Raw genomic sequence first — 14,607 nt, 5'->3', positions numbered from 1 at the left:
CAAAATGTTGTTGAAACTCGTGAATTTTCGAGGCTGAGCCAATTAACGATTTTCAGATTTTGACCAATCAGATTTCGCCAAATAATTTTACGAGCGCTTTAAGATTCTGCTGAGCTAAATTAGCACAAAACGTAAGACAATTCGACCCACATGCCTTCACAGAGCGTGAAGTCCACACCATCCCTCGTGGCTCCCTCTTCTTCCTTCGACAGCTTGGTCTCTTGCTGCCCTCGGCTGGAATTACGTGTTCCTTTTACTTTATTTGCGTGGAAGGAAAGCGTCCTTCCCGCGCGTTTAGGTGGCGCGTGAGGGAAAATAGTGGATTAAGCCAAAGCTTACTTTGGGGGAAACAAATTTCGGAGTGAAAATGAGAAGATTTTACAATGGTGGCGGGAAAAAAGAATGGATTGCCACGTGGCAATTATTTTATAGCCGTTAGTGGGATTTAAAACTTTGGAATTTTGACCAACCATAGTGAAGCACATTTTTAAATTTGGTTTAAACAAAGTGAATTTGGGTTGGGCTTCATTTCCTGGAAATTTGAGTATCTTTCGGGAATATTGGTATTTTCTAGGTAAAGTTAGGCAGGATTTAGCTTAATATTAAGGGCTTTGTCATGACTAAACTTTAATGGAATTTGATGGAAGAAATAGGAGAAATGAAATTGGAGGAGGTTGAAAGGATGATTTGGGTTTGATGATGGATTAATCTCCATACCATTGTTAGCAAGCGATACTTTTAAGTTTTTTTAATTAAGGTTGCATTAAATAACAAGCAAGAAATTATCATTTTGCTAGTAAAAATTGCCTTTCTATTCTTAAACGTGAACTCGTGATTAATAGGATCAAAGCAGATTCAAATCTTCGTTGATTTGAAGTCTTCATAAAAGATATAAAAATTAAGGTAAACTCAAGTCAATGTAAGAGTTTTTTTCTTTTAATGAGTAAAGAGTCAATGTAACGAGGACATTACACAATTGAATAGGGTAAAATGTCACAAATCTCATATTAGTAAAAGATATATTAAATATTGAGCATATAAATATAGGGTTTCCACCGTCTCTCACACATGTCTTTTGATTATAAATGTAAACCCATAACTATAGCACAGTTAGAAAACATGTAAGTTGTTTATATTGAAAAAATTTTACACTCAAGGAATATTAAGTAAAGAGTATTCTCAACAAGTAGATTAAAAATTTAACTTTATATAGGATAAGAGTATAACAAAAGATTAGTACGAATTCTTACTTTGGATAACAAAGAAAATAAATAGGACAATGTGCATGTATTCCAAAAAAACCGACCTTCGTGCCCCTTTCCTTGTAGAAACGATCAAGAATTGAAGATGTAGTATCAAAGTTGTTGCTATCTGTCCGTCTCAAATCCTTTCCTGTTGGGAGGAGATCTGTGCATCTCATGCTCAAAGTGAGACCAAATTTTAAGTAAGCTATGCACCCAATTTTGGTTTTGCGTGGTATATCCTAGCAGAAGTACATAAAATTGTGAAGGAAAATACTACTAATTTGGGTTTGCTTACTACAAAAGGAATTTACAAAGACATTTAAATAAAAAAATTCTCAGTTTTACAAACACTTGGAAACAATTCTCAGTTTCAAATTTACCAAAACCAAATGGGATCTAAGCCAATTCACAAATATCTTCAGCAATGTGAAAGAAATGCGTGTGAGAGACATCCAATTGATATTTGATCAATGTCAGAAATTTCACTTGAAAGAATATACACAAGAAAATATCACTTTTTAGACTAATATTTATAAATAATTTTGAATATATGATTATAGGCACTTAATTTATTATTATGATTCCCTACCATAATTTCTTCTTGAATTTATAATTAGCTGGATGAGTGTTAATCTGTATTTCTTTAATTCTCCATTGGTTACAAAAAGGCCAAAAACTTGCGGTGAAGAACGAAGATTGGAAAGCAAAGCAACTTTATTAGGTTCATTTGGGTGAAGTTGACAGTGTTATCAACTCCCTAAACTTCCCCTCCTATTATTTTTGAAAGCAACGATTTGATATATACAAATTTAATAAGCTAGGGATATTGGTATTGGTTACTACTTCAGGTCTCAATGTGATGGTTCGCACTAATTTGTAAGATATTGTTTATTTTAATTTTTTGGACTCTTAAATGCTTAATCTCATTTTATTACACCATCAATGTAGTATTTATTATTATTTTTTGACCAACCCAATCTCAATCTAATTTAGAACCAACCCAGTCTCACTTTAACACACGATTGATGTGAGATTCATGACTCTCATTTGGGACCATGACATCCGCCTCGACATAGGATTAATGGCTCCTCACTTATTTGTGTAAAGGTTTAGAGATAGGCTCTTGTTGGAGTGGGAGAAAATGTAATGATCCTAACGGAGAGTTATTAATTCCACATTAGGGAGAATGTTATGGTCCTAGTAGAGAGCTATTAATCTCACATCGGGGAGGATGTCATGAACCTAGCGAAGAGCTATTAATCCTACATCAAGGAAGATGTCATGGTCCCAAAAGGAAACCATAAATCCCATGGTGGCACTTCGTTTCTTAAAGCTTGCTTTGATACTAATTGTGACAACATACATCAATATGCAAGGTATGTTATTGCAAGTTATGTTAAAAATGGTACGAACCTTTAAATACTCAATCTCACTTTAATACATAGTCGATATAAAATTTATGACTCCTTTCAGGGACCATTACATCCTCTCTTGATATGACTTTCATGATTCTCTACAAGGACCATGGCATCTTCTCGATAAGGGATTAATGGCTCCCCGTTAGGACCATAACACCTTCTGTCATGGTTTTGCCTGTTTTGACTTTGTTGATCTCATGGTTTTATCCCACAAAAAATATCTCACAACTTAAAAATAATGTGAATCTTTAATACCTAATCTCATTTTAATACATAACTAATATGAGATTCATTACTTCTTGCTAGGACCATTACATCCTCCTTTGGAACTATGACATTCTCCTTTGAGATTATGACATCTAGGCACAGCTAGATGACTTCCATGATGCAAATAATGTGGAGTGGTGTAAAAGCTTCGAGATTGCTTATGTTGCATGAAATTATAATTTTTTTTTAGTACATATGATATTGAATGTTACATAAAGAAAAGTAATTCTTCTTCTTTCATAAATCCTATTTTTTCAATTTTAGAATTTGAACAAAAAATCTTCAAATTAAAATTTCAAATTCTTTAACAACGGAATGTTTCAAAGAATAATCATTGTACTATATAGAAAGTATCTTTTGATGAGACTTAGGGAATAAACCTATCATATATGCTTTAAAATATTCTCCCCACAGCCATAGTGCCAACAATATGGCATCACTCATGGGTAATGACTATACCAATTTCTTGTTTTCTGTCGTTGTCACGAGGCTTCTATTGGGACAGACCTAAATCCATCAGGTTGTAGCAAAGAATTTGCCTTGGGAATCTAAAGCCTCTAGCTAAAATAGCTGGCTCTTGGCTCAAAACATACTTCTAGGTAGAGTACTCAAACATATCAGTTTTCAGCAGAGCAGCAAGAAAGGGGTTGAAACATGTTGATTCTGAAGTGTTGTTGGTAAGACACTCGGAATATTCCTGATTTTGAGCAGGATCACAGGCTTAAAGTCTGCTCCTCCACTTTCTGCTGTCTGCCTGCTAATGGAAATTTGGAACGTGTAGCACTGTTGGAGGGAATTGATCAGATACACTATCTTTCTCCTAAGAAAAAAAATCAAATATCTTAGATAGTCAGGTGACTTTGTCTAACATATCAAGAAATTAAAGAAAAAAGTTGGATCCATCACAGTTCACAGGAGCTCATTTTCTAATTAACAGAAAGGCCATTAATGTTGTCTGCACCATGCCTTTTGTGCTCCTTTTGCCCATGCTTGAGCTAGCAAGGGCAGAAATGATGGATGCTTATTTGCTTACCTTTTCTTGGACTTGAGTTTGCTTTCATGGTCTTGAGAGGCAGAGAACGGCAAAGGCCGTGTCATGCGCTGTATCACCAGTTCCCTTTTAGAGTTTAGAGTTTATACCTTCCTGTTCTGTTTGAGAATAATTGTGAGCTTTCCAGGATTTTAACAGAATCATCCTGGCCACAAGAACCCAGATTATGTCTCCATTTTATGCAAGTCCTTCAAGGCTGTAGTTGTAAGAGTTAATGCTTGTTGAATGTTGGCGATGTCATGCTGTAGTTCTGGCCCTATGGGCAGAATCGTTTCCTCAGGTTTCAGCTCAAGCTGGTGAGATATAGCATTCCTTTTCAATTTGGCAAGAGTAGTGGGTTATACAGAAGTTGCTTAAGGAATTGAAATCCCTTTTTGTTCTTGTTTAAGTATGACCATATCAAATCGGTTGGAAAACTGTATCGTAGTATTTACTTGTGTAAAGAGAAAATAAATGGCCAAATCTGAGCAGCAGAAGAGCAAATTTAACTTGATTGGTGGTAGGTGGGATAAAATTGCTTTAAAGTTAAATGTACGATGAAAAAGATTGTGTATGGAACTCTGAAAAGATGCTTGAGATGGCCTTGAATGGACGAACAGAGTCCACAAAATGCTAAGGGGTTGAATGTCAGTTACATTTATCGAGTAATATATAAAAGACATACCGTTTGCCACCTTGGGTGTATTGATTAAGTATTTGTCCATGTTTAATCACTCATAATTAGGTATTTATATGTGGGTCAAAAACTGCATGTGCCCTCGTATCAGTAAAATCATGATCGATGTCTCAAAAAATATCACAGCAAATAATGGACTGATTATGTGCATGTGCAGTGTTTCCAATCTTTTTTGATTCGTGGTTAGCATGGGGTTTGAGTTCTTATTGACACATCCCATTAGCACAATGGAGCTACAGGTAATAACAATAAACTAAATCAAATGAGCTGCCATTCATTTATTTTTGGATGACTTAACATTAAGCTGCATCAGTAAAACGATCTGGATTCTGAAACATATGGTGATTGCAGCTTACTTGCTATATTCTGATACATCCAGGAGTTACAGAACAAAAATCACAAATGCAAAGCACCCACGAACCACTGCTTATTTCATACAACACACACTTAAGAAAATATGAAAAAAAAAAAAAAAAACAAAGGAAAACGTAAAACAAAGATTACTAAAAGAGAAAACTAACTCTCGGGCATGCTGCATATGGTTCTTCATAGAACCTTTTCCAACGATGTAATCACATGGCGCAAAGAGAAGTGAAACTGCCAAAGGATTGAAGTTGCCCTATGGGAGAAACCAGCCCTTACAGTGAAATCTGGTTGCAATCTAAAAAAGCCCAGTTTCTCCCATCACATGAAGTGAAGAGATAAGAGATCATCTTCAACTTAAAGTGCATGCCAAAGGATTATAATTGCCCTGTGGGGGAAACAGTCCCCTGGATGTGGTTGACATATTTGCTATTGCAATTCAACCAAACCCCCCATTCCTCCCATCAAATCAAATTCATACCTTGAATATTTATACTCCGCCACCTCCCACCATGCTGAAAAGACCAACTAAGCCCTTGCTGTTGCCAAGTTTTGTTGGGTTCTGGCATGGTGGGGGTGGCACCATGACTAAGTGAAATGACTAGCTATCTTGAAATCGCACATCAGTCGTAATCCTGTATGGCTTCTAGCTAGCTGAGGATGATATATGTGAGACAGCTTTATAAAAGACAGAAACAATGTGGTTATTTGAATTGTGGGTTTCTTCTCCCTTTGGTTTATGCCAAATGGAAATGACCGCATCTTCCAAGGGATATGCGGCGACCAACTTCATTGCTCCACATTTGGTGACCACAACTTTAGCCCTTTTTTCCCCTTATTCTTTTGCATCTTTTGCCTGCCTTATCAATAAAATAGTACTATGTTTCAACTTTAAAACCTCCCACGCGCTACACGCCTTGTTTGATCTGATTCATCTTGCCTGTTATAAGGCCTGATGAACGCGTCATGCATGTGCAGCGCGTGGTTTTCAGCTGCTTAACGTGCTTTGCCTCAAAAATACTTTGCTTGGGTGTGGATTTTACTTTTGTCTCCGCTAGTTCTTTAGCCAAAGCATATATGTTGTTTTTCATTGTTATTGCAAAAGGACGGGGGAAAGGGAAGATGCTAAGTAGAAGTTCCATCCAATTGATGGCGTAATGCTTAATCCTGAATTCAAATTAAGCAGATTTTGATATGCCATGTGATGATCACCCAGAGAAGAGAATGAACAAGAAAATTGGAATCAGAGTGAGAAGGTGATACCTAACTCATACATGACCACCTATCTCCTTTGTTTAATTTCAATGTGGACTATCTCATAAAAAAATTGGACATTTGATGAAATTTAATTGTTTAACAGGGGATGCTCTTGTCTACTTACAGCAAAAAGGTAGCACTAAACAGGACTGGAATCAAATTCAACAACCTGTCAAGGCATATCATTTATTGCATGGAGTGTGCATTAAGTTTTTCAATGCTTCCTGGGATGCATTTATCCTCCCATCCATCATAAAGTTGCAGTGAGGGTGGCTTAGGAATTACTTAGAGGTGAAGCAAGAACTATAAAGGAAACTAAGAACTTTAAGTTTGCCTAAAAGATCACTTCTGATAGGAAAGACAGTAAGCCAAGAGGATCAAACTCTGCTCGAAGTATCATAATCTTGAAAATATCAGCTTCTAAATTTATTAGTTTCAGTGTTACTTCTGATACATGTGGAATATACAATGATACACTTCAAAGAATCCTTTCTCTTTTAAATTTTACTGTGAACTAAGACTCAAAACAAGGACTTCTACTTAACTGTCACCCCCCCCCCCCCCCCCCCCCCCCCCCCTCTCTGACTGTAGAGAAATAAATACCTTGTGTGACTCTGTTTGATTATGTAGATCTGTTAAGTGTAAATGTTGTTGAATATACGTATTACTGTTTCAATTTCAGGAAATTGAGATGTTTGAAAAATGTGGCTTGGAACACCTTGGCTGTAAAGCAAAGGATCAGCAAGTGAAATCGAAATCTTTATGCATATCCTTTGAGCTTTAGCACATATCCTTAATTTGGATAAGTAATGTCCAAGCCAAGTGTCAGGCTGTCTGCAACCTTTGTTCAATGCTCCAATTTGAGCTAAAATGGCAAACCATTTTGCCTGATGACTTCTTTTTAGTCATTATTGAAGCAGAAAGTAGGATATTGAGCATAATTAATCAAATTAAACCTAAATCCAGCTGGGCTTATCACTTAAAAGAAACATCAGAAAACAAATGCAGCATATATATGTATTTATGTATGGGATTTATGGGTTAAACTTTTGGATTGATGCAATGCCTTCAAGCTTTCTATGTTTTAGCCTCCCTCCAGGATTCAGCAATGTCTGCCAAGTGTCAGGTACCAATTGAAATCAAGTGGAACCTATGATATCAACTGAAGACTCAAGAAAGAAAGTGCGAATGAAAGCTTAATCCTAAAGTCTAAGGGAGATTAAGCCAAGCCAACGTTGGTGGCAGCTTAGACAAGAAGGGTTGGAATTATAGGAAAATTAAAAATAGTGCTATTTGACTTTTTGAAATGGAAACTTTTGTTCTTTAATCTTTTTTATTTATACATATTTGTTTAAAAAAATTCCTAAAAACCAGGAGATAACTGCCAGAAAAGCAGAAACAGAAGAGCAAGGATGACCTAATTCAAAGAGAAACCAAAACAACTGAGCAAAACTGGAGAAACTAGCTTGCTAGGAACTTATCTGAAAATCACCATTGCTAACAATAATCTCAAGTTAGGACTGTATATTGTTTTAGGAGTATCTGATAGAGTTGATTCATGATCTAAGAGTTGAATTTCCTGGAAGGAATTTTGTCCTAATGAGCATAAGCAGTTGTTATTAGATTCCCTTATCTGAATATCTCTGAAACTCCTACCTATCCCCCAACACCAAGAAAATTAAGGTCGATAGTCCTAAAACCTCCACCTTTCTGGGATTATGTCAATCATGAAAAATTTCACCCTTTTTAAGTGGCTAATGGACTTGGCTAATTAAAGTGGCAATCTACTCAGAAAAGCATCTCAAGTAACCTAGTTGGCGAAGCTTCTAACATCAGCAATTTGGTTTCTTTTTAACCTTTTTTTGGGTGTGGAAAGAAATTATATTCATCTACATCTGATACAAGCAAAGCCAGTTAAGACTGGCATATGGTATCAAATTGATACTCTATATGAAAAGCATATTCTTCCACTCCAAAGCTGGGCCAAACTAAGCAAAGTGAAAATTGGGATTAGTCTGTAGGCTGCAGCCAGCTCGGCCTAGAGCCAGGGAGTTCATTAGTTGCAGCAATGAATCTTGCAACATTTAAACCAGAAGAAAAGAACAGAACATGAATCTTTCAGATGTCTTGAGTTTCATTCAAGAAACCTTAAAGTCCCTCAAAGGGAATGACAAAGAAAAAGGGAAAATTAAAGAAATTAAAGAAATAAAAGGACAAAGACAAGAGAAAACATTCAGCAATTCTGTTGCATTTATATATATGTATAAGAGTCCATTAGGCAAAATATTCGCTAACTTTTTATCCTGTATAAAACAACATTCAACATTCTGAGTTCAGAGTTCAGATCATAAGATTGTCACTCCGAAATGGCAAATGGTAATGCCAGTACAGCACAAGCTACACAACAGCCACCAAAACACATTAACCTGGTAAGATTTCTTGCTACTTGCTTGCTAGCCCTTATTGTTCTTGTTGGTCTAGCCGTGCTGATCACATGGCTAATCATTAGGCCAAAAAGGTTTGTTTACACCATGGAAAATGGTTCAATCCAAAATTTCAACCTAACCAATAACCATCTCAATGCCACATTCGATTTTGTCCTCAAGGCATATAATCCTAATAGCAGAATCTCCCTCTACTACGATTACATGGAGTCTGCAGTGACATACGAAGATCAAACTCTGGCGTTCAACACAGTTGAGCCCTTCTTTCAACCTCATAGGAATGCGACCCGAGTGGAATCGAAGCTCACGGCTCAAAATTTGGCATTGTCACCATCAATATTTAAGGACATCAAGGTTGAAAAAGCGTCGGGGGAGATCCAAGTTGATGTTCATTTTAAGTCAAAGATTCGGTTTAAGGTAGGTGTATGGAAGTCTAGGCATCGTATTCTAAGGATTGTGTGTTCCTCAGTGACAGTGCACTTTTCTTGGTACAAGCATTTCGACAAGGTACCATGTGAAGTAGAACTTTAGTTAGTTTAGAGTGATTTTGTTCTTCTCCTTCGGAATTTGTTTCTCTTTCCCTTTTCCCCCTCTGCTACATGGCTGAATTGGTGTCTTGTTGTTGCCATTTTCTCTTCCATGATACTCTTATTGTTTTCTCTTTTGATTAATATATGGTATGAAAATTGTTGTTGCTCTTTTTACCCTTTATCATAAAACTTTTGAGTATGTATCAAAATCAATGTATTAATCAGTGTTCACTACTTATCTTTGTCATTTATACTTTTCCTTTTTAAGTTTTTTTTTATTGTAAGATAAGAAGATAATATTACAATCATAGCTAGAACAAAAAAATCTTTCTAATACAAATCTCAGAATTTATGTCATTAGAAGGAAAAATTATATTAGAAACATTTCCAATTTTCAAGTGTAAGAATTTCCATCTGCTCAAATTGCCTGAAGAAATGGGCCTTGAGCCTACTGTAATGCTGTCAGCCTGAGATAGTCTGTTGGTTTGGCCTATAAAATACATGGACTATGTGTCTTTGGGTTTTTCTTTTTTTAGATTTGAGAAGAGAATTTGAATTGTGTTTTTTAAGTCGAAAGATTATATACCAACCAATGAATCAAATACTTAGATGCGACTTTTTTATTTTATTATAGTTTAAAAAATTAACAAAAATCAAAAGGAAAAACTACAGATTAACCCAAAAAGCGAGAAGAGTCTGCATTATTTTCATTAAGGATATATATTAGAAAGAATTCATTGTTGGATTGAGGTGAAACTGCCCACTTTGCTAATTGGTTAGTACTTAGTAAACATCATTTCATCTGTTCTAAGAACATTAACCTTGACGCCAAGTGAGGTAGTTACTTGCAAATTTGCAGGTGAAACTAATTAAACTCTCCAATAGCTTGCACCTACAGACCCCACAGATTTATAGTACTGAAAAAGTCTCCTTCAGTTTGATGTGTTGTTACACCAAATGATCACGAATCCTTCAATAAATGAAACTCTTTATTAAGGGCTACATTGCCATAAGACAATTTTTCTTGGGATGAAAAGTCTCTTGACTTGTCTAACATGGAGTAGGTAACACAGTCCTGATCCAGCCATTTTTGCAAAGAAAAGGATGCCATTGGCACTGGCCCCCGACCCCATATTCATATATTTGAACAATGATGTCTGGCTTCCTTCATTAATTCCTTTGATTATCTCAATCCCACATTTTTGTTTACAAAAACAAATGTCAAATCTGTCAATTCCAAGCTGATCAGAATGAAGGAAATTGATAGAGAGTTAGATCAGGGAGTATATATGGAATCAGTAGAACTGTTTCGATCATTTTCATCAGTAATTGATCATTGTTTGTAGTTATTTCTAACACATAGTAATTTGATGATCATCAATCTGTAATTAGAAAAAAAAGTGGAATAATTGTTCAGTCTATGATATCTAGAATACTCATCAATATCTGTCACTGTTAAGACTTCGATGGCTTCAGCATCAGCTACAATCCAGTGATTTTTTGCTGGAGAATGACTATTTGGTTATAATGAGGAGGCATAAGGATAAGCTATCAAAAGCAACAGCGCAAGATAAGATGTGCCCCCCTCTTTTGACAGATGCCCTGCCCTAAGAAAGGGGGTATGCTTCATTTTTGTGTGGAGTTGGCCTTTAAAAAGAGATGCAGCAAATTCCTTTAGGCACAAGTTTAATTTAACATGAGAAAAAATAACCAAACCCCCATGTCTTGGGGGCCCTAGGTGGCATATATATATGTATAATAGTGTCCTACCATTATAAACTTGCAAGATGTGATATTTAGTAAGAGCATGTGCCCTTAAAGCTGCCAGTTCTGATAATCAACTTGAGTGCCTAGCTTGACCCCCAAAAATGACCATTTTCTGCATGGCATCTTTCTTAAAGGGCAACAGCCCCCCGCCCCTGGAGGATATACTGTGAAGGAGACAGGGCACAAGCTCATGGAAAGTGGAGCAGTGAAGGACAGATAACCTAACACTCTTTAACTCATCCTTTCATCTCTGTGCCTTTGTTTGTCCCTGTGCTGTTCACTATTTGCAAAACATGAATAAATGAAGCCAGTCCCCTTCTTAGTTAAGGCCCATCAATAATAACCAATTATGCAACTGCATTTTACAGCAATTCATTTAGCTCTTTGTCTCTTGTTTCTATCCGTTTACTATTTTCTTTTTTAAGCAACTCTTTTCGATATGGTACACTTGTACTGCTCGGTTTATATGACTCGAATTTAAGATCTTAAAATTGAAATCTCTGGTACTAATCGAGATATTTTTTCTTGGTAACATGATTAATTAGTATTTTAGTGTATGCTAATTTGTGTTGATTTAACAAGGTATAATAATAATTAATAATAATAAAGAAGGTAGACGTGGGAAGAAGTAATGGTGTAGTGCATGATGAAAATATCATAGATTTTATTTTGAGGGAGCTTTCCACGTGACCGTTGGGGAAGATTCAGGTTCCACCAAGGACACCTTTGGTTGTAAGATGGGCAGGAACATGATCTTTTGGGCAATCTGAGGACCCATGACCGCATTTTGCAAGTACATGTGCCATTAAGAAGAGACAATCTGTTGGGTTTACCTAAATGGCCCTTACATTTGGGGGGCCAATGCCTCACAATCATTTTGCATATATGTTCTCTTATTATCTACTAATGGAGGGGTCATTATTCAGATTATGACTAATATATATATATATATAGAGGATTCCATCCATTAATAATAATAATAATAATAATAATAATAATAATAATAATCATTTTTATGAACTCATTATAAACACTATTTCACAACATTTGCTAATTATCCTTGAGATACATAATGGACAATTACTAAGGCATGCATATTAATTTTGAAGTGGGTTCATTATATTTATTTGATTTATTGAAAATATTATTTTATCCATTATTATTTTTATATATATTTTTTAGAAAGATAACAATGGGATTTATTAATAATCATAACTTAAAATAAAAAGTATATAACATATATAAATATATTAAAAAATATAAAGATGTATTATTTTTAAATATTCAAAACTTGGGATTTTTATTCAAATCTTACTCTATCTTTTAAATTCAAGTGAATATTTGATAAAACTGTGAATGATTATGTGTGTGTAAGGTTAGCATTGTCGAAATTAAGGAGCCATAGCAATATATAAGATTCATGATTAGTATTGATAATCAGTGATAAAGCAATATAATTAACATTATGATCCAATTCATTAAATTCAGTTGGAGGTTGGTTCGATGATTATGTGGATTGGGGAGTGACAAGCAACCTCCACGAAGGTGGATGGATGCTGGCCATAAAGTAGTCATCAAGACCTTAATCAGTTTAAGCTAGCAATTGGTCGGGTATTGAACTAACATTTTGACCTTAAAATAATCTTAATAATTAGTCACAATCACCATCATAAAGAGATATATATAAATATATATATATAGACTACTATATGATTGAGCACTACTGACGCCTTCTGGCATTTGGCATTAGATTTTGAGTCAACCCATTTTCTTCAAATTTTTTATTGTATAATGATATGAACAATCCTTCCAAGTTCCATGCATGTACGGTATGTATTTATATAAATATGGGTCTTAAGTTTATTTACATTGCCATTATGATTCACAGTTAAAATTTGTAAAAGAATAGTTGAGTTAGATTGATAAGATGGGAAGCAATGATTAATACATATTAATTACTCTGAACCATTTCATTTAGATAAAAAAATATTTTATTGAAAATAGTTTCAAGATTGATACATGTTAAAATTGACAAGCCGACGGAAATTGTCGAGTAGAAACGTATAGTGTTCCTTTCAAGGTGTTCACTCCCTTTCTTAAATGCAATTATTGCTTTGTAAGACTAATGCATTTCACAATTTAAAAAAATAATAAGGAATTTGTTTACAATATATATATATATATATATATATATAGCTAAGATAAAACAGATAAGCATCATTTTCCCAATTATGTTGGGTGGACTCAAACATATATGATTATAATGGGTGTTTTTTAATATATATCAATGTGTATGTAAGTCACGGGGTCATACTTTTCATTTAATAGATTAATTTTTTGAAAAAAAAAGTAACGATTGTGTGAGAAATTAAGTGATATCAAAGTAGACTTAATTTATATTTAAAACATGTTAGGGATTTCTAAAAAGAAGGTAAGGGTGATCAATCACAACAAAAATATTATCAAATTGAGCGAGAGAGAATATCATGTCAAACATTTTAAAATTAAGTAAAATACTTTTATATCACATTTGATATGTAAATGAATCTTGAAAAGTTTATAAATGTGCGCGTTACATACCTTATCAAATTAATTTTTTTTTAAATAATTTCGTATATTAAAAAAATTATTCATAACAAGTTAAGATAGATAGGGAGTGTCATAAAGGTTAAGATAGATAGGGAGTGTCATAAAGGTTGTGTTCGAATCTTAAAACATTTCTTTGTGCCATTCCTTCTTGGTTCAAGTTCATTAATTATTGTTCATGTTTTACATGTGATATTAATTAATTTTCCCAGGACTTTGATTTGTGGTGAGAAGAGTGTATCAACATAAAAGTTAGATGAGTTATTTCTAGTTTAGCCTAAATTTTCGAGACAATTGATTAGTCAATGAGCTTTTCAACAGGCTCGATTTTATAATATATAAAGTAGTAAAGTTTATACATTATGTTATATATAGTGCCAACGAGCGATGCTTTAATAAGCTAAACATTGCTTTACACTAATTAACATGATGGCTTTTTCTTGCAACTAACTTTTAATTAACACATCCAATCATAAACTTCATAAGTTAAACCCACCTTGCATTAAAATAAAAAAAGGAAGATGGCTTTAATAGCAACAGTTGGACAGTTATAATCATAGTAAATTTAGTAATAAATCACTTTGCTTTAGGCTAACCCATATTCCCAATTTTGAATCAACATTCTAACATTTGCCATTTGTCTTTAAAAAGTCAATCATTTCATTTTACTAACCAATTCTTGCCAACCTTGCTTCTAGAAGATTTATACATTAATGCTAACACCTTTTCTCCCCATATTCCAACCTACCCATGTATACCATTTTCATGTACTTTTTCTTGGTAACATCTTGCAGCAAAAGAAGGGTTGTTTTGGGTCATTTTTGGCAAAGTCTTGCAAAAAAACAAAAAAACCCAATGAAGGGTTGCATTTAATGGCTTGGATAGGAGATGGTTACGAGTTCAAATCGTACCAATAATTCGAGTACACGATTTTAATAAAAATGATACATTTTATATTGATTAAGCAATTGAATAATTTATTTATCATTGAATTTTGTTAAAAA

At 34.5% G+C, this 14,607-nt stretch overlaps 1 protein-coding gene across 1 annotated transcript; it reads left to right on the top strand.

The window, feature by feature from the left end:
- The first annotated feature begins 8,556 nt into the window (after positions 1-8,556).
- Positions 8,557-9,484, top strand: LOC18590451 (uncharacterized protein At1g08160-like). The gene has a single exon (XM_007015985.3). The coding sequence runs from the start codon at positions 8,643-8,645 to the stop codon at positions 9,249-9,251; it is 609 nt and encodes a 202-aa protein (XP_007016047.1). The 5' UTR covers positions 8,557-8,642; the 3' UTR covers positions 9,252-9,484.
- Positions 9,485-14,607: the final 5,123 nt, after the last annotated feature.

Source organism: Theobroma cacao, chromosome 9 (genome assembly GCF_053813885.1).
Source record: "Theobroma cacao isolate CCN51 chromosome 9, ASM5381388v1, whole genome shotgun sequence".
Taxonomy (NCBI): domain Eukaryota; kingdom Viridiplantae; phylum Streptophyta; class Magnoliopsida; order Malvales; family Malvaceae; genus Theobroma; species Theobroma cacao.
Note: the sequence above shows the minus strand (reverse complement) of the source record. Positions and strands in the feature narration are given on the sequence as shown.